The 20748-nt window shown below is 36.4% G+C and overlaps 1 protein-coding gene across 17 annotated transcripts in view; it reads left to right on the top strand.

The window, feature by feature from the left end:
- The window catches only part of ATG10 (autophagy related 10), a 223133-nt gene that overhangs the window by 127182 nt on the left and 75203 nt on the right, over positions 1 to 20748 (top strand). For all 17 annotated transcript variants that reach the window (XR_012015110.1, XR_012015115.1, XR_012015107.1 and 14 more), the window contains one exon: positions 8645 to 8783. Coding sequence is in view for 14 of the 17 variants with exons in the window: in XM_072793207.1 (XP_072649308.1) it covers positions 8645 to 8783 (139 nt within the window). In the remaining 3 variants the exon portion in view is untranslated. The remainder of the gene's footprint in view (positions 1 to 8644; positions 8784 to 20748) is intronic.

Genomic DNA, 20748 nt, shown 5'->3' with positions numbered 1-20748 from the left:
GTAAAATTCTATTCATCTTTCTTCAGCTAGTCATGATTTCCCCAAGGAATGTCAGATTTTAAAATCCCTTAACCTGCTAACTCTTTTGCTTTTAGCTGCTCAGGAATCCTAAAAAGTAGATGACAAGAACCAAACTTTTCTTTTAAAAACTCCTTCTGATTTTTTCCTCAGAAAACAACCCTTTTTGTATATTGTTCTCACGGAAGGGCTAATTGCCACTGGCATATGATAGGTGCTATTAAGCATTATTACTGTTCCCTCCCACCAGGGGAGCTGTGTTGTCTGGCATGGAATCTAAGAGGCAGCCTCTTCCACAGTCCGCCTGTACTCATCTGATTTGCTAGGTGTCCGACTCTAGAAGCTGCCCTGCTATCTCCTGCACCATCCTAAAGGAAACAGGGCCTAAGAAGCACAAGGGAGCCAGCTGTAAACATTCAGAAAACTGCCAGATGTGCTTTGGCTGGTTTCTGTGTCACCTCCCTCCTGTCTTGCCCTTGAGCATGCCAGGCTGCAGAGGAGGATTTAATCCCGCACAGGAGACAGATTCTTTTTCTCAGTGGGAACCCACATTGGCCATGCTGATGCTAATTCTCTCCCTTCTGAGGAAGCTGGGAGAGCAAAGAATCATGGGTGTTTTCTTTCTTTCTTTCTTTCTTTCTTTCTTTCTTTCTTTCTTTCTTTCTTTCTTTCTTTCTTTCTTTCTCTTTCTTTTCTTCTTTCTTCTTTCTTCTTTCTTTTTCTTTCTATCAGGAATAGTAGTGATAATATTCCTGGGAACATTATCCCAGAAGGAGCATCACTGAGATGCTGTCCTTGGGGTCATCTTGGTGACCACCCTTTGTTGTTTCGATGTCACCTGAGGACTGTAAGACACACGTCTGCCTTGTGTTGAACCCTATTTTATGTACCAGATACTACATTTACAATTGCTGAAAGAATGGCATCACTCGGAAAGGCTCGTGTGACTCATTTACTCAAAAGCCACAGAGATCATGAAAAAATTCATTCTAGGAGTCAAGATAATGAAAACACCCCACCGTAAAACATGTGGAACCAAAAAAGGTCTGCTTCTGCTTAGAGTCCCACTTAGGTTATTTTTATATTTAATTCACTTTATAAGTTTTAGTAATTAAAATTATTTTTTAAGGAATTGGTTTTTCATTTGTCAAAAAGCTTTATCAGTCTCTCTCTTTTTTTTAAAGATTTTATTTATTTGAGACAGAGAGAGCATGAGCAGGGGGAGGGGCAGAGGAATAAACAGACTTCCCACTGAGCGTGGCGCCCAGTGTGGGGCTTGATCCCAGGACCCAAGATCATGACGTGACCCTAGCGGCTTAACTGACTGAGCCACCCTGGTGCCCTCCGTCTTTATCACGTATGAAGAGATTAAAAGCTGTTGGCTCAAGAAAATCAAATGAAGTTTGTTACATAGCCCATTTTCCCATTGTTATTAGATGGCTTATGTGTCCACTGATGGACACGGCTGCAGATTGCCTCTGAAGCAGCGCTGCGCCCCTGTCATGCTTTGGCTTCCTGGCTATGATTCTGACCTATTAATGTTAAGTTTGAATTAAAGTCCTGGCTGGTAGAAGATAAATAAATAGACTCTTTTTTTCCTCAAGGGGACATTATGAATAAAGCTTGTTACTTAGGTTTGCTCAGTAATAGTAATAGAGATTTTTAGTGAGAGAAGAAAAGTTTTTCTTTCTTCAATTACTTTTCCCTGTAGGCTAAATAGAGATACGGATCTCATTTCCTAAGTCCCACACACTATTTGGGTTTGATTTCAATAAAATATCTATGAAGTGTCTTCAGCATGATCCCTGTTTAATGGGATTTAGTTGTAAAGCTTAATTCATATCAGATTTTCTAAATGAGAGATCACTGTCAACTTATTGTTAATTGAATTCAATAAAATCAAGGTTTCTATAATTAATGTGAACCACTTAATCTTTTTGTTCCTTGAATGAATGTAATTTTGTAAACACAGGTATCTTCTGATTTAATGAAATAGCAACATTTTGAGGAAAATAAAGGTATATTTGACTTATTTTTCTAGTAACTCTTAAACCTAATTAAATATACCCAAATCCTTTTTTAAAAACATAATAAAAGGAAAAAATATTAACAGACTTACTCAAAATGTCACTGTTAATTTTATGTTGCCCAGAACATCAGTCCAAATTAAGTATGGTAATAATGAAAAGTGGCATACTATAGTACAAAGAACAATGTTTCAGTGTCTCCACATGGGTTACAGGCCTCCCTGTGCCTCTAACTAGAGGTGACATTACCCATCTTTCTGGGCTTTGTTGTTTGTTTCAAGGTGAGTGTTGGGCCAAATGAAATGATTTAATAAGTCCCTTTCACTGTTAAAGTTCTAAGGTTCCTTATACTGCAACATGGTATCAGAAACCTTTATTAAATATTTTTTTGGGAGAATTTAAAATATTAACAAAAGTAGACAGAATGGTATAATAATGAATACCAGTGGACTCATTAAGCAACCCCAACAGCTACCATTCCATGGCCAATCATGCCCCTTCCATACCTCCATCCACTGACCCCTCTCCTGTGTTACTGTAAAGCAAATCCCAGACATTAGCCTGTCTTTATTAACCTGATCCCTCTGCCATCTATATTGTTAGCACCTGAAGTCTTAGACATTCTAATTCATTTTTAACAAGACTCAAATTGCCTCGCTATCTTTCCTTTTCATTTTTTAATAGAAATATTTTAGGTAACTGTAGATTCACATGCAGTAATAAGTAATCAAAAAGATCCCATGTACTTTTACCCAATTTCCCTCAGAGGTAATATCTTGTGAAACTATGGTGTAATATCACAACCAGGATCTTGGCTTTGATACAATCCATTAATCTTAATTGGATTTCCCAGTTTTGCTTGTTTCTCTGTGTGTGTGTGTGTACTTGGTCCTATACAATGTTATCACCTGTAGGTTCATGTATCCGCCAGGAGAGTCAAGATACAGAACAGTTCCATCCCCACAAGGATTCCTTATGTTGCTCTCTTGTAATAATAACCCACCTGCCTCCACCCACCCAGAATGCTAATCTGTTCTCTGTTCTTAATTTCTAAAATTATGTCATTTCAAAAATGTTTTATAAATGGAATTATATAGTCTGTAGCTTTTTTGGATTGGCTTTATCACTTGCATAATTCTCAGGAGAGTCACCAGGTCATTGTGTTTATCATTAGTTTGCTCTGGTGAAGAAGTAACAACTAACACCACAGAAATACAATTATAAGAAAATATTTTGAAAAATTATATGCCAACAAATTGGACAATCTGGAAGAAATTCCTAAAAACATAAAATCTCCCAAAACTGAAGCAGGAAGAAGTAGAAAATTTGAACAGACTGATTACCAGGAATTAAATTGAGCTAGTAATCCAAAAACCCCCAATAAACAAAAAAAGTCCAGGACCAGATGGCTTCACAGGTGAATTCTACCAAACATTTAAAGAAGAGATAATACATATTCTCCTCAAACTATTCTAGAAAATAGAAGAGGAATTCTGTTAGTATTACCTCATAGCAGATGTGATAGTCTATCACTATTACCCTGATACCAAAGCCAGATAAAGACACCACAAAAAAAAGAGAACTATAGGCTAATATTTCTGATGAACCTAGATGCAAAAATCAACAACAAAATACTAGCAAGGCAAATCCAATAGTACATCAAAAAAAAAATCATTTACCACGATTAAGTGGGATTTATTCCTGGGATGCAAGAATGGTTCAATATTCACAAATCAATCAACCTGATACATCACATCAATAAGAGAAAGGATAAGAAGAACTATATGATTATTTCAATAGATGCAGAAAAAGCATTTGACAAAGTACAATATCCATTCATGACAAAAACCCTCAACAAAGTAGATGTAGAGGGAACATACCTCAACATAATAAAGGCCATATATGAAAAACTACAGCTAATGCCATACTCAGTGGGGAAACACTGAGAGCTTTTCCCCTAAGGTCAGGAACAAGACAAGGATGTCCACTCTCCTCACTTTTATTCAACATAGTACTGCATCCTAGCCACACCAATCAGACAATAAAAAGAAGCAAAAGGGATCCAGATGTGTAAGAAAAAAGTAAATTTTTCACTATTTCCATATGACATGATACTATTTATAGAAAACTCAAAAGACTCCATCAAATAACTACTAGAACTGATAAAATGAGTTCAGTAAAGTTCAATGAACAAAAATATGTTGCATTCTATACACTAATAATGAAGCCACGAAAGAGAAATTAAGAAAACAACTGTGCTTACATTTGCATCAAAAATGATAAAATATCTAGGAATAAGCTTAATCAAAGAGGTGAAAGATCAGTACTAAAAACTATAAAGCAACAGTGATTAAAGACTATAAAGCAACAGTGATTAAAGAAATTGAAGATGACACAAGAAATGGAAAGACATTCCAACTCATGGGTTGGAAGAGCAAATATTGTTAAAATGTCCATTGTATGTGTGTGCCACGTCTTCCTCATATATTCATCAGTTGATGGTCACTTGGGCTACTTCCATAATTTGGCTTTTGTAAATAAAGCTGTTATTAACATCTGGGTGCATGTATCCCTTTGAATTCGTGTTTTTGTATTCTTTGGGTAAGTACCTAGTAGGGCAATTGCTGAATCATAGAATAGTTCTATTTTTAACTTTCTGAGGAAACTCCATATTGTTTTCCAGAGTGGCTGTACCAGTCTGCATTCCCACCAACAGTGCCAGAGGGTGCCCCTTTCTCCACACTCTAACAAACACCTGTTGTTTCTTGTGTTGTCAATTTTAGCCATTCTGACAGGTGTGAAGTGATATTGTAATTTTGATCAGTGATGTTGAGCATCTTTTCATGTGTCTGTTGGCCATCTGCATGTCTCCTCTGGAAAAATATTTGTTCATGTCCTTTGCCCAGTTTTTGATTGGATGATTTTTTTTGGGGGGTGTTGAGTTTTATAAGTTCTTTATATATTTTAGATACTAACCCTTTATCAGATATGTCATTTGCTGCATATAGCTTCTCTCATTCAGTAGGTTGCCTTTTAGTTTTGCTGGTTGTTTCCATCACTATGCAGTCAGTAGCTTTTTATTTTGATGTAGTCCCAATAGTTTATTTTTACTTTTGTTTCCCTTGCTTCAGGAGACATATCTAGAAAAATTTTGCTATGGCTGATGTCAGAGAAACTAATGACTGTGCTCTCTTTTAGGATTTTTATGGTTTCATGTCTCACATTTAGGTCTTTAAACCATTTTGAGTTTATTTTTGGGTATGATGTAAGAAAGTGGTCTAGTTTCATTCTTTTGCATGTAGTTGTCCAGTTTTCCCAACATTGTTTGTTGAAGATACCATCTTTTTCCCATTGTATATTCTTTCCTCCTTTGTTTAAGATTAACTGACCATGTAGTTGTGGGTGTATTTCTGGGTTTCCATTCTGTTCTATCTGTTCTATTCCTATTCTGTTCTGTGGTCTTTTGTGATTCTACACAAATTTTAGGAATGTTTGTTCTAGTTCTGTGAAAAATGCTATTGATATTTTGATAGGGATTGCATTGAATGTGTAGATTGCTTTGGGTAGATAGATTTTTTTTTCAGGAGGAAGTTAGCAATTTTTTAAAAGTTTTTATTCAAATTCTAGTTAGATAACCTACAGTGTAATATTAGTTTCAGATGTATAATATAGTGATTCAACACTTCCATACAACACCTGGTGCTCATCAGAACAAGTGCACTGCTTAATCCTCATCACCTATTTAAACCATCCACCCACCCACTTCCCTTCTGGTAACCATCAGTTTGTTCTCTATAGTTAAGAATCTGTTCTTAGTTTGCCTTTTTCTTTTTTTTCCTCTTACTCGTTTGTTTTGTTTCTTAAATTCCACATATGAGTGAAATCATATGGTATTTGTGTTTCTCTAACTTATTTCACTTAGCATAATACTCTGTAGCTCCATCCCTGTTGCTGCAAATGTCAAGATTTCATTCTTATGTAATCAGTCAGTTAAGCCTCTGACTCCCGATTTTAGCTCAGATCATGATCTCAGGGTTGTGAGATTGAGCCCCCCTTGGGCTCCTTGTTCAGGAAGGAGTCTACTTAAAATTCTCTCTCTCCCTTCCTTCTGCCCCTCTGCCCCCACTCCCCTTTTGCACACACACATGCACCCTCTCTCTCTTTCTCTAAAAAAAATTCATACACATACATTCCTTGATTTAATTTTTCAGTTTTCATTCATGGACATCTTATCATGTCCTGCCATGTTAGTGCTGTATATTTTGCTGTGTTTTAATGACTTCACTATATTCCATTGCATGACTATGCCATAGTTTGTTGTTTTAACATTTCAATATTGCTAGATATTTTAGATTGATTATAATTTTCTGCTACTACGACTAATATTGCAATACATATCATAGCACATATATCCTAGTACATCTCTTTTTCTGTGGTACAGATTCCTAAAGGGGATATTGTATGAAAGGGTATGTGCATTTTAAAGATCAATCGATAACTGCCAATCCTCAGAAAAATAGTTATCAATTTATATTCCGCAAGAATTTAGGAGAATGTCTTTTCCCATATCCCATAAGTACTTGAACATTATTTGTTTCTAATTTTTGTGTATTTGATGAATTTTTAAATATTTTTTGGTTTTACTTTTTTAAAAGATTTATTTATTTATTTTACAGAAAGAGAAAAAGACTGGGAGTAGGGGGTGAGACAGAGAGATAGAGAAAGAAAGAGAGAAGCAGACTCCCTGCTGAGCATGCAGCGACCCGTGACTCAATCACACTATCCTGAGATGATGACTTGAGCCAATATCAAGACCCTTAACTGACTGAGCCATCCAGGCTCCCCTATACTTCATGATTAAATTAATGATGGGTGGATGTATGTGTCTGTATGTGTTTGTTGGCCAAAAAATTCTAAAAGTCTGGAAAAATATACAGTCATCTGTTAAAAATGGTTACATACCTGAGGTATAGAAGTGTGGGGATGAGGGGAATTTATTTCACTTTTTATTTTATGTACTTGTACAGTATTTGCAGTGATTTTTCAAGAGGAGGGGGCAGAGGGAGAGAGAGAATCCTAAGCAGGCTCCACCCTGAGCACAAAGCCCAACACAGGGCTTGATCTCACAACCCCAAGATCATGACCTGAGCTGAAATCAAGAGTCAGATGCTAAACTGACTGAGCCACCCAGGTGCCCCTGCAATGATTTTTTTTTTTTTCACAAAGACATACTGCTTTTAATGTTAAAAAGAAAGGAAATTCTAAATGCTAAACAATCTAATCTTTGACCAGAAAGAAAGAATTTGATTTGAAGAACTGCTTCAAAAGGAGATATGGGTAAATTTGCCTAATGAAAATTCAAATAAAAAAATAGAAAAATCTCTTTCTCACTACTGCATTAACTTTCTGTATCTGGAATATATATTCCAGTGATTTCTCTCTGGTTATTTAATTTGTTGTGTTTAATTGATAGTGTTTACTGGAGTTTAGTGAAAACTATTTTGTAAGTATCTTCAGTTGTGATTTATCCAGTGTAATATCTCCCCCAATGAATTGACTGTGAGTGGGGAATTAGTAAAGCAGATACAGATCTGGAGAGTAGTCTGTGGCTTTACTTATCTCCACAGGAAACCTTATTTCATATTGATAAAGTTTGAAATCTTTCCTGTAACTCTTTCCAATTGTTTATTGTTGTTACTGCTTTAATGAGAGGTAGAAATGAGCCAAACCAACCTGCTTTTCTTTTACTTAATTTAATTTCAAAGGAAATTCTTCAACTCAAATAAATGAGTGTGGATGAACCTAGCTTCTGGCTCAACATGTCCAATTAATTGCTTCCAAACATTAAGATAAATTCCTCAGAAACACCCACAAATAATAATAATAAAAAATCCACCAGTAAAGAATGATTAGTGAGAAGTGAACTGGCTATAACCATCTTTGCTTACAAAAACCGTGTTTAAGTTGGCATTAATATTTGCCATCTATTATAAATATCAAGATTTATTGTAGAAATATACCACAGATAGCACAATAATAAAGAAAACAGACTCATATCAGGTTTTGAAATGTACCTAACAAACTCAACCTCTTGCACAATAACTTTCTTATTCAAAATGGAACTGGGAATTGTTCAGCACACAATGAATCATCTTTTGGCAAGTACAATAGAATCTTCAGGGACATTTCACAGCCTCTTGTTCAATTGTTAGGATGTTTTTAGCTTTCACAGGTAGGGAAGAAGGTAGCTTGTATAGCCATCGTCTTGTTGCTAAAATTGTAAAGATTTTTCAGTGTTGCTGTTGCAATAGATCTTTTGCTTTTTTTTTCCCTTCCTGTTTCTTTACCCAGAGCTGCTTTGTCTCTCAAAAACAATCTGGAATTACTTAATGCTAATGTTTTCTGGTTTTACTATTTACCCAGGACTCAAACGTTAAACATTAATGTTGGAAACTCCCTTTTCCTTACCTCATAGTCCTATATTTATTTAACTGTTATTTTGCCAGAAGAAATCCTCCTCTTTCTCTTTCTGTGTTAATGTCCATTTTTAAAAATTTTAACTGATAAACACATTTTATTTTTGCTTTGCTCTTTTTCAGGAGGCTTTAGAATTACCCCTGGATGATTTTGAAAAGACTGAGACCACAACGGGAAGCGAAGTGATTAAATATGAGTATCATGTCTTGTACTCCTGTAGCTACCAAGTGCCTGTGCTTTACTTTAGGGCAAGCTTTTTAGGTAAGACCATGTCGCCTGCTAAATGGAAATTCATAACATTTACATATAAGGCAGAAAGCAGATTTAGAAAATTATTCTTGAGAGAAAAAAAAATAGAGTTAAAAATAAGAAAACTGTGGGTGAGGTAAGGTTTTACCAGTAAATTTTCTCATGCTTTAGAAAGAGTATCAAGACTTCAGAGTGAATGATATCATCCCAGCCTTAAGTCTGATCTTCAGATTCTTGGCCTCCTGCCCAACGTTGACTAAGCCCCCTGGCCCTTTCTCTTTTCCTTAAACAAGTAGGAACAACTTAAAGCTACAATGTTTATGTACTTGTAACTTTACAGTAAAAATTTCTTTCAGTTTTAAGCAATTCTGCTAACTCAAAAGCCCCCATGCTTCCTTCCCCAAATGCTAATAATTATTTTGAGAACTGTTTATCAATTAGTTCAAGCTATATTTAAAAATAGCACTAACATTTCCTTCGGCCATCTATACATCTCCACTGCCGGAGCTTCCTGCCATGCTGTTACTCAACTCATTCCCCTTGCCAAGAAGGTGGAACACCCTGTCTCCTCTGAGGCCTTGGCTAATAAAGCTTATTTAATCAGCAGCCACATGGAGTTCTTACCCTCTAGGGCAGCAGTGACTCCCCTTCTATTCCTCTGACTAAACCGGGTCAGCACTGCAAGGCCTTGCCCCCCTGGGCTTGGGGAGGGAGAGGAGCTGCTTCCCCAGCTCACCCCCTACCCTATTTCTCATTTCTCCTTTTCTATCTGGCCTTATCAGCAGCATTTTGCATTTTGAACAGCCTTCTAACTTTTTCTGGATAGCTAAGACATCTGAATTTAGCCAGTGATATTTTATTTTTAATTAAAAAGTAGCTTAAGCTGCTTTGAATGTGTATTTGGTAGATTTAATCACTTGCTGCCTTATATTGTTTAATGGTCTCTAATTTTGCAGTGTTGGCGGTTTAGCAAGCACTTAGGATTTAAAACACAAGAACAAATTCTCATAGACTCCCTGGTGAGAAGATTTTAATCTGAGGTGCAGTTCCTAAGAACTGACAATTTGGGGTAAATTTTCAACATGGGACTTGGGGAATTGAGGACACTGATAGTTACTAATTCACGAACTCTTGCTGCAGATTTATCCATATGATTATTATAGGCCTTAGAAACACTCACTTTATTGTTGTAATTCTCTTTGGTTTGAAGCCCAGAGGTTAAAGGAGGTTTGTTGTCAGTGAACTTTGTTATACTAAAAAGTAGAAGGGGATATATTTGTTTACCATGGGGGAGGGAAATATTTCTCTTGGATTTGGTTTGCAGTGGCTCTACCTAGTATCTTTCTAGATTCAAAGACATACCAAGGCTGCAGGTAGAGGAAATAGGACACTACTTCTTCAATACTGTACTTTCATATAATTAGTATGCACCATAAGCTGTTAATCACCAGAGAAGAGCTCCCAGAGACAAAACAAGTTGTTTAGCTTGTCAGCATTAGGGAATCGGAGGTGTTGAAACATGACTGCTTCTAGCTGGAAGTGGGTCTTGCCTAGGCTGGTAGATGAGCTCATACGTGTACTTTGCTCTTATGTGCCAACAGCTCCCCTTACAGTACAGCACAGTAATTGTTCCTGCAAGTCCAATTATATTTTAATGAAATTTGTAGACTTCCTAAGATCTTTTCTTTATGATGGTTTTCTATTTCTTAAATAATAATAATAATAAACAAATACTCCACTAGCTTTCTTGGATCCTATCTATATACTTGTAAGACACCTTTTATTTATGCTTAATAAAAGAAAACTAAAATGAGCTACTTATTTTATATGGCAGCCTTCCTTGTTCCTCCTTCCCCGTTCTGTGTTGTATGGAATGAGCATTAGGATTTTTCAAATTCCAGAATTCATTTGGTATTTATTCAGGTACATTAAAATATCTAATTTAATTTGTCAAAGCATACTGAATGTTTTCTTGTGGAGAAATATGAAAAATGGTTCTTTCTTTTATCATATCCTAAGAATTTCTTTTCTCTTTTCTACTAACTTAACCTAATGGGTGTTCAAAAAAATGTTTCGCCCTTTACTCTAGTCATAATTTTTCACTTATTCCCCTTTTTCTGTGATATCTGATTACTCTGGCTCTCCATCTGTTTGTTAACCAGATCTCTGTCAGTGTGGATTCCTAACATCTTCCTCTTACTCCAGGTCCAGATTTTTCTTTGTCTTATTCTAACAGAGTTCCGACCTAGAAAGAGGATGATTATAAAATTTCTTGCTCAGGGGTCTTTTTTGTTGCTTCAGAAATAGTTCACTTAGCCCTGTTTTTGACAGATATTTAGAATTTCTTTTGCATTTGGTTGTTAGTAAAAATTAGTTGCTCTGCTCTGCATTTTCTTCTGCTACCTTTTTTTTTTTAAGTAAAGCAATTAGTAATAGTAGTTCCCATTTAAATTGACATGATCTTTTCTTTTATCAGCTGGTTTAGATTCTAGAAGAAATATTTATTGTGTTTCTTAAAATACAAATCCATTGGATTGTGATTACTTCTTATTCCTCTATATTGGCCAGTGTCCACCAGGCATACTGTTGCCTAGGATTCAGCTAACATGGCACATGCTTTTGTCACTCCCATGTCATATCATATCACAGCACATCATTTCACATCATATCATATGTAATATCACAGTATTACAGAATTGTTTGTCCCCTATAAAATGGTAAGTGAGAAAATAGAGCTGTAAGGTAAAAAAGAGGGAGGAAGGAAATTAATAGTGAGTACCTACAGCCTACAAAGTAATAAGCCTTACTCATGGCAGTGTGTGTGTGTGTGTGTGTGTGTGTGTGTGTGTGAGAGAGAGAGAGAGAGAGAGAGAGAGAAAGAGAGACAGAGACAGAGAATAATAAGTATGTGACATTTGTTATTTGTCTTATTCATTTTGACACCCACAGTATCAACTGTGATACAGTTTCAGCAAGTATTTATTGAATTAATCAATGATGAGGGATTTCTAACCATTTCTGCATACAACCCAAAGATGGAAACATTGTGATAGTGCCTGATTTTTAAATTGCAGAACTGCTCTGATAGGTTATAAGGAAGATGTACAAGAGTGGTGTTGTTGTCTCCGGGAAACTCAGGACCCAAAACATGTATGTGCCTTTACTCTTTAGTTTGATCCTTCTCATACATTGCAGAAGTGGTTGACTAAGGAAAATGGAAAATCTTGAGTACTCAAAGAGTGGGCATCTAAACTAGCTGAGTAGCTGCTCCACTTCTGTAAACACGTATTTTTGTTGGATCCTTGAAGGCACACAGCCAAATTGTGATAGCATTCTGCTGCTGAGTACCTCTCATTCCTACTACTTGGACGTTTAGGACCTGGGTTCCCTAGGGGGTAACATGGATATAAGAAGAGAAATAAATCCTTTCCTGTATTATTTTTTCCCCTAATTACTTTTGTCATTTGAAATTTGGAAGAAGTAGTGGAACACAATACCATTTGTTACCCAGCAGTGGGTAAGACATAACTACATTCCTGTGAAATGGTAATAAATAGCCTATATTTGGATAGTGCTTAGTAGTTTATGAGTCCATTCTCACAAAATACTGCCATCTTCAGTGCTCACTGTATCCATCCACCCAACTATTTTTGAAGCATACTATTTTAAAGAAGAGTATTTGTATCATGCAAAAGGCTTTGTCTATTGCCCATGATTCCAGCACCTTTTTATGTCCTATTTTTCCTTTTTGAGAGCTTGGTTTTGGTAAAGGCTGGTGGCAAGTGTTAGGAATGTAGTTAAAACCTTAATTATAAACATAATGTCATAGGGCTTCACCAGAGTCCTAAGCTTACATGGTTTCCCCTTTCATTGCAACTAGAGATTTCTATATTTATTTCAGCTTGAATTCTGATTTATTCCTGCTCTTTCTTCTTTTCCTTTGTTCTCAATCTCTATTGAAAAATAGACCAAGTGGTTCTTCTCATTTTCAAAATATTTAATTCTTTGGCTGACATATGGGTTCTTCTTGGGAACTGTTTTGACATATTTCTTTAATTAGTCAGAAGAGCTGCTTTTGAATAGGGAAGGAAACATTTCTTCCATTCAGCAACTGAATGTCTGTTCTTTCTGGAGATCCATTCTATTATTGGCCCAGGAAGTAATAGTATAGAACTAAAAACGTAACCCAGATATTTCATGTGGAAGATTAGTCCACTTGTTATATGCCCAAAGGATGCTCATGGAGGAACAGAGAGAAAGAAATCGCCAAAAAATAATGATCTCTCAAAGGCAAACCATGATAAAGGCTAGCAAAAAAGTAAGAATAATGGAAAGTTTGGACTTAAGCAGTGTATAAAACATCAAGGAAGGGGAAGAAGAGGCTTGTTCAACATGATCTGGAACAAGAAGTCTTTAGAGTACATAGAAAAGAATGACAGGAAAACAGAAAGATGGAGTTGGAGAAGTTGGAGAATAAAAGTAAAATGTCCAAGGCTCTGTCCAACAACTTGCAAGAGAAGGTTACAGGTTGGCTTTTCTGAAAAGGCTGGGAAAAGCAATGGGGATGAGGAGAGTGAGTGCCAAGCTGTAGGGCTGAAGAGAGCATGGCATATTTGGCAAACAGTGCGAGGCCAGTTTGGAGTAAAGGTTTCCCGAAGATTAACTGGAAGAAATGTTTGGAAAAATACGTTGAGGTCAAATTATGAAAGAGATAATAGATTGGAAGGGTTGCCAGCACAGTGAGAGTTAAGGCAGCTTGTTGAACAGGAAAGAAAATATGGATTAGAGAGGTACTTAAAGATTGGAGGAAAATGATTCTAGTTAATTATTACAATGAGCAGAACATTGAAAATGATTTGACAGATAATTTAGAGTCTTATTTTTACTGTAGAGAATCTTTAAGAAAGTTCAAATGTGCCACATTTACTTATATAAAGTTATAAAGCTATAATAATGGAATGGAACACGAATTTTGGTAGATTTAAAAGAGATTCTAGGAAATAAAATGAGATTTAAGAGCAAACAGTGAAAGTTATTCAGAAAAATAATGAAAAGTTATTTGATTAATACAAAGATATTCAGATTGAAAACTCCAAACATTTGAGAAAATTTAATAAGAATTATTTGTTGAACCATGTAAATACTTGATATAGTATGGAAAGTTAGGATGCTCGTTTAAAACATATGATGGGGGGATCCCTGGGTGGCTCAGCGGTTTAGCGCCTGCCTTTGCCCGGGGCGTGCCATCCTGGAGTCTTGGGATCGAGTTCCGCGTCGGGCTCCCTGCATGGAGTCTGCTTTCCCTCTGCCTGTGTCTCTGCCTCTCTCTCTGTGTCTATCATGAATAAATAAATTAAAAAAAAATAAAACATATGATGGGAATAGAATCCCATTGAAAAATCATGCCCGGTTTTAAAAATGTTTTAAAGAAAAAAATGCTAGAGAAGTGTGAAACAAAACTACAGGGAGAACTAATTAGCCAAAATATTTACTCTAACCTGTGTTAGTACAAAATACCATATATACAAAAAGCAACATATTTTAAGTGGATCCAAGGGCCAGAAGAGGACATGAAAAGGTAAATTTATTTTCTTACCTTCAATAGACTATATTTTAGCTTTCTTAGATAGAGTAAGGAAGAAACATTTTTTTGCTTAAGGAAGAAACATTTCTTTGCTTACTCTTGGCAAAATGGTTCGTATTTTGGAAAGAAGAAACATTTCTTTGCTTACTCTTGGCAGAATGGTTCCTATTTGAAACATCCATGGGGCGCCTGGGTGACTCCGTTGGTTAAGCATCTGCCTTTGGCTCAGATCATGATCCCAGGGTCCTGAGACTGAGCCCTGTCCTGACTCCCTGCTCAGTGGGGATTCTGCTTCTCCCTCTGACTCTCCCCTCCTTGTGCTCTCTCTCAAATAAATAAAATGTTTTTTAAAAAAGAGAAACATCCATTAAAATATACATGAGTGCCTACTGTGTGCACAGCACAGAAATTCATTAGCCTGTTTTCTAAATCTGGTGAAAAATAACACTGCTCACCTTGAAACTAGGTTATTGCTTTTCTCCTTCTTTAAAGTCGTCAAAGCACAGCTCTTTAAGTTTATGTATTATGTGCTATGCTTAGAAGGTAGAGGATCCTCTGGGGAGAGGATCAAATTAGATTGATACACAAGGTACTGCTATAGGCATAGTAGGTCCAAGTTCTGGAGGTACTGAGTTTTTTTTTTTTTTAAGATTTTATTTATTTATTCATGAGAGAGAGAGAGAAAGAGAGAGGCAGAGACACAGGCAGAGGGAGAAGCAGACTCCCTGCAGGGAGCCCAATGTGGGACTCGATCCCAGGTCTCCAGATCACACCCTGGGCTAAAGGTGGTGCTGAGCCACCCAGGCTGCCCTTTGAGGTACTGCGGTTTGAAGAGAGCCAGGAGTCCAAAAATACTGAGTACTGGGATGCCAGACCAAGAGGTTGGAATCAAAGCCACAGAACACTTTGTATAGAGTGTCTTCTGTTTTACAACCAGAAGACTTAACATTGTAAATATTCATCTGGTGATTTGGTCCTTGGAATGCTGATGAATAGGAGCATCTCAAAGCTGATGTCTCAGGGTGCCTGGGTGGCTCAGTTGTTAGGTGTCTGACTCTCGTTTTTGGCTCAGGTCATAATTTCAGGGTTGTGAGATCCAGCCACAGGTCAGTCTCCAAATAGCTGTGGGGGGCGGTGGGGAGGAAGGGGGGGAGTCTGCTTGAAGATTCTCTCCCTCTGCCCCAATGCCCGCTCACTCTCTGTTCCTTTCTTTCTCTCCAATAAATAAATCTTAAAAAAAAAGTTGATGTCTCAGGTATCTTGTGGATCCAATGTTGCTTCACTTGGGACATTTTCTGATTAAGAGATTCCTCATTAGGTTTATATGTACTTCTACTAGGTAAGTGTTTAACTTAAGTGACAGGTTATAGCATCACTTGCATTATTATCAGTTATCTAACATAGTATGTGGACAGTTTATAATTACTCAGAATTACACTTCTTTGTCCTCTTTGCCGTATTTCTCATAAAAATAGATTGCAACATACATAGACTTTCTCATGTAATTAAAAGATGTCTTATATTTGTTTTTACTCCAATTACTAGACAAATATATAACACTTAAAAGATTTGCACTGGGTAATTTAAAAAATACATAACGATTAAGCAAGACTTTCAAACCACTTATTTGGGCTGTATTCGTTAGATATACCTGGTTGCAAATAATTGGACCTATGATAAGTAGAAAAGTGCTTAATGGAAAGGTAGAACTTAGAGTCAACTGATTGCGTTAGAATGACAAGATGAGGAATGTCTACCTCATTTTGGTGTTAGTGGTGAAAAATGAAGCTCCGCCTTCTACTTATTTTTGAATTTCTCTCCCAAATTAGAAGTATGTTTGGATGCTGAAAAATCATATATCCACTATGTCTCCATCTACTTGATACTATAGATTTATATAAATACGGGTTTTTAAAAAATATATAAATTGTGATTTTTTTATCATGATTATTCAGTCATTATTCTTAGTAATAATTGTGCTATTTGCTCTAGAAATAATATTGAATGTTCATCTATCCAATCATTCGAAAATATTTTTTGCAGAAGACATGAAGATATCTGTGGCATGTGGAGATGAACAAAGGAAATCAGAGCTGGATGTTGCCCTCAAGGAGCATATAGTCTAATGAAGGAAACAAAACAAGTCTGAAATTCACTGTAACAAGTAGAATATATTAAGAGCCATAATAGAGGTAAAAATTGCCACCAGGCAGAGTAGATTGGTGGTTGCCAAGAGCTGGACAATAGGAAAAAGGAGGAAAAAATGATCTGTCCAAGGGTACAGATTTCATTTATAAGTTGAGTAAGTTCTGGGGATCTAAAAATGTGTACCATGGTATCTAGGGTTAACAACATGTAATATCATACACTTGAAAGTTACTAAGAGAGTAGATTTTAAATGTTCTATCTACACAAACACACACACACTATGTGAGGTGATGGATGTGATGACTAACATACGGTGGTAAACGTTTTCTAATATACATGTATCAAATCATGTTGTACACCTTAAATTTACACAATGTTGTATATCCATTATATTTCAGTAAATCTGGGGGAAAAATCGCTACTAGGGCTCAGAGGACAGAAATTATCTTGAGCTGCAGTGATCAGGAGACACTGGGGCTGCACGTTGGATTTGTCCATGCAGTGATGAGTGAAAGGGCAAGCCAGCCTAGTAAGATACCCAGGACAGGGGCCCCTGGGTGGCTCAATTGGTTAAATATCTGCTTCAGCTCAGGTCATGATCCCAGAGTCCTGGGATTGAGTCCTGGTTGGACTCCCTGCTCAGTGGGGAGTCTGTTTCTCTCTCTCCCTCTCGCGCTCCCCCAACCTGTGCTCTCTCTCTGCCAAATAAATAAATAAATAAAATTTAAAAACCCCTAAAACCCAGGAAAGGCAAAATCCTAGATACTCTGAGGTTAGGCAGTGTGGGTGGAGACTACGAGTGATGAGAACAGCAGCACAACTAATACATGTGCATTGCTTTAAATGGTTTGCAGAGAGCTCCTGGGTACAGAGACATTGAGTATAGTGGTGAAGGTGCAGGGTCTGGAACCAGAAAGCCTTGGTTCTGATTCCTAGCTGTGCGACTAACTGCATGTCCTGGGGAGCAATTATTAAACTTTTTGTTTTCTTTCATCTGGAAAATAATTGAGATAGTAATAATAATACTAATAATACCTACCTCATAGAGTTTTGAGGTTTGTGAGCTAATATATGAAATGGCGCTTGGCGTCTAGTATCTTTCAACAATGCTAGCCGTGTTATGTATTTTGATCCTCACAATAACAGTGTAAGGTAGGAGTTGTGATTATCCTTGTGCATGTACATAAGAACTGAGTGCTTAAAAAAAAACAAAAACAAAAAACTTAGTGCTTGAAGGGGTTAAATGATTTATTCAAAGGTACATAAAAAATTATGGGGTTGAGATTCAAACTCTCATTTTTTTTATTGCATGATAAAGTAACCAAAATCTAAGAAACATACAAGTTAACCAATATCATATGTCAGTAGAGAGAAGTTGCCATAATCTGTATTTTTGGAATTTTCATTCAGATTTCCTGAGATTAATTAAGATTAATAAAGATATAAAGTACTAAAAAATGAATGTAAGGATAAATAAAAATGACAGAATTAGGCAGCATAGTAACTGATATGAATGTACCTGAACAATTAACACTCATTTCATATCACAATGTAATTTTCTCACTGAAGCAAAAATGAATTTTCCCCTTTGGTGGAGCATCATCTCTGCCTTACTGTGGAGTATGACATGAATTTTTATATCCTTCAAAGCTCTCTTGAAGACAATATATTAAATAATGACATATTTCAGTGTGAATAATCCACTTTTCCTTTTTATTTCTAGTGGCCATATTCAGAACATTATTCTTAAACTTACTGTAGATAATGTTTACTCTCTGCAATCTTCATTTTAGGGCTTAGGAAATTTTAGTGAAACCACGCACAATAGGATAAAGGTGACTTCAGCATGCTTTCACTACAGTTAGGTGGTACCAGTGAAATCTCTCATGCTGTTATTTGATTCATGAAAACTAATAGCCCTGAGAAATTTAGAGAGCTGCACGTTTTGAGTAATGTATAGATTACTTGACACGTAGGTTATTATTCAATTGAGAGATTTTATATGAAAATTGCTAAATTAAATGCTACTGGCAGTTGCTAAAGATTGTACTTTTTAATTATTCTATTTTTCATCCAATGTATCTTCTTCTTTTGTCATTGACATTCTAGATCGCTGACAGAATATTCCTTTAGCTCTAATATGTATTATCGTTCCAGGAGATAGAGGCACACAGTAGGCACTCAATAAACACTTGCTAAATAAACGGCCTTAATTTACCATGCTTACTTTGTGGATTGCTGCTGAAATTATTTCAGCTTCTGCTTCAATTTTTCAAGTATGCAGGGGATCTTACTGAACTTCTCAGCCTCAGTGAGATTAATGAGATTTCTAAGCATGTTAAAATTGGTGCTATCGAATATCATGGGTCTATAACTAGAGAGTTGTTGATTGAGTATGCTTATGTCTCCTCTGGCTGAAGCCAGACAGAAAAAAAATAGACCCTCTTAACAGGACTTAAAGTTTCTGATCGCAGATACCTTCAACTGAACATGAAGGCACGTAATAATGTGTTTCATGAGCTTAACCAAGTATTTGTTTATGCCCACAATTTAATTTTAGGTTGAGGTTTTGGGTCTTTGGTTTTCATAAATACATAGATAGAGTCAAAATCACAAAAGTTCTTCGAGTTTCTGCAATATTTAAGCTTCAGTTTTATGACGTGATTTTTGAAATATATTTGATGATCTCAGTTTAATGGCTTCAGTGGAATTTCAGAAGGTTCCCTTTGGTTTTAAAATAATTAGAATCGCAACCATATTTTGAATATATTTTATGCATCAATAGCGTATGGCATGGTTTTGGAGATATTGCAAAATATTTTGTTTTAGCAGAAAAGATCACAAAATTAACTTCTGTATGTCTTTGATCATGAAGGCACGAGCTGTGACTAGGCAAGTTGATGATGAAGGCTTAGAGAAAAGAACCCATATCACAGTTCATGAAGTCATTATTGTCATATCTGTATGTGAGAGTGAATATTACCTAGATCATCTGCATTGTAGATCGTCAGCAGAAGCTGGAGAGATCCCCTCTTATCATAGTAGCCTGCACACACGCTCATTTGATCATCATTAATACGTGCATTTTTAAACAGTCTCTAAATGCGTTAGAGAATGCAATCACGTCTATTCACTGTTCTCTTTCTAGCAAGTGGGTAGCACTCTTAGAAACATGCACGTAGGAGCATCACGCCTCTTTTTATGTTTTGAATTTATTATTTTTAACTCTGTATCTCTTATTCTAAGTTGACCAGATTACTTTTTTTAGGTCTTGTGCTGTAAGATGTTAACTTTTTTTCCCAGTAAATTTAGTGTTATCTGAAAACTTACGTCACATATGCTCAATTCTGGCATCAAATCTAATGAAAATATTCTATTACATTTGTTCTGGGTCTTTCCACATTGTTGCTAGCTGCTGATTATTGCATTTTGTATGAATGGTTCCAGCAGAGTATGTGGGGGGTTTGGCGGTGGTAATATCCGAGCCACTCACTCCATCCTTAGATTGTAGGCTGAAACATTTTAAGGAGTAAAATTAAAATCATCACTGATGGCCAGATATTAAACCAAGCATTCTTCTCTAGATCTGCAAAGCCTTTATCTATCTTAGAGGAAATAAAGTTAAGGAGGGCATCCTTTCATTTATAATTTATTCAGTAAATATTTATAAAGCATTTGCAATGTGTGAATGGAAGTTGGAACTACATGGTGGGGCTGCAGTGGTGAATGCATAGGCGCAGTCTCCACCCTCAGAGGCTGTAGGGAATGGCGGGAAGGGCACTGAGACTTGAATTCCAGCTCAGCGCATCCAGGAGCTGGCTGCATAATTTTGGCTGATGTATATTTCCCAAGACCTTGGTTTCCTTATTTATAAAATGACTAATTACACCAGCTCTCACATTTTATTATCCTACAACTTGATTTCTTATAACTTTGACATCTGAAAATTATTGTAAAAGCTTCTTTTTATAATTTGATTATTTGGTTTACTATTTGACATTGAGGTACTTAAGATCCTATTCCCCTCTTCCAACATCAGTACACACACACACACACACACACACGTGTGTGTGTGTGTGCATGTGCTTATTTTGAGGATGTGTAGTGCTTACCTTAAGGGCAAAGTTTTGCCCTGTTCTGTAAATGTGTTCAGAAAACAATATAAAACAGACACTGAAGGCAGCTTGTTTTTAACTTGTAGCTAAACATGACATTCAAATGTTAATTGGATGAATAAATCTTGTT

The sequence above is a fragment of the Canis lupus genome, chromosome 2, assembly GCF_048164855.1.
Source record: "Canis lupus baileyi chromosome 2, mCanLup2.hap1, whole genome shotgun sequence".
NCBI classification, from domain to species: Eukaryota; Metazoa; Chordata; class Mammalia; order Carnivora; family Canidae; genus Canis; species Canis lupus.
Note: the sequence above shows the minus strand (reverse complement) of the source record. Positions and strands in the feature narration are given on the sequence as shown.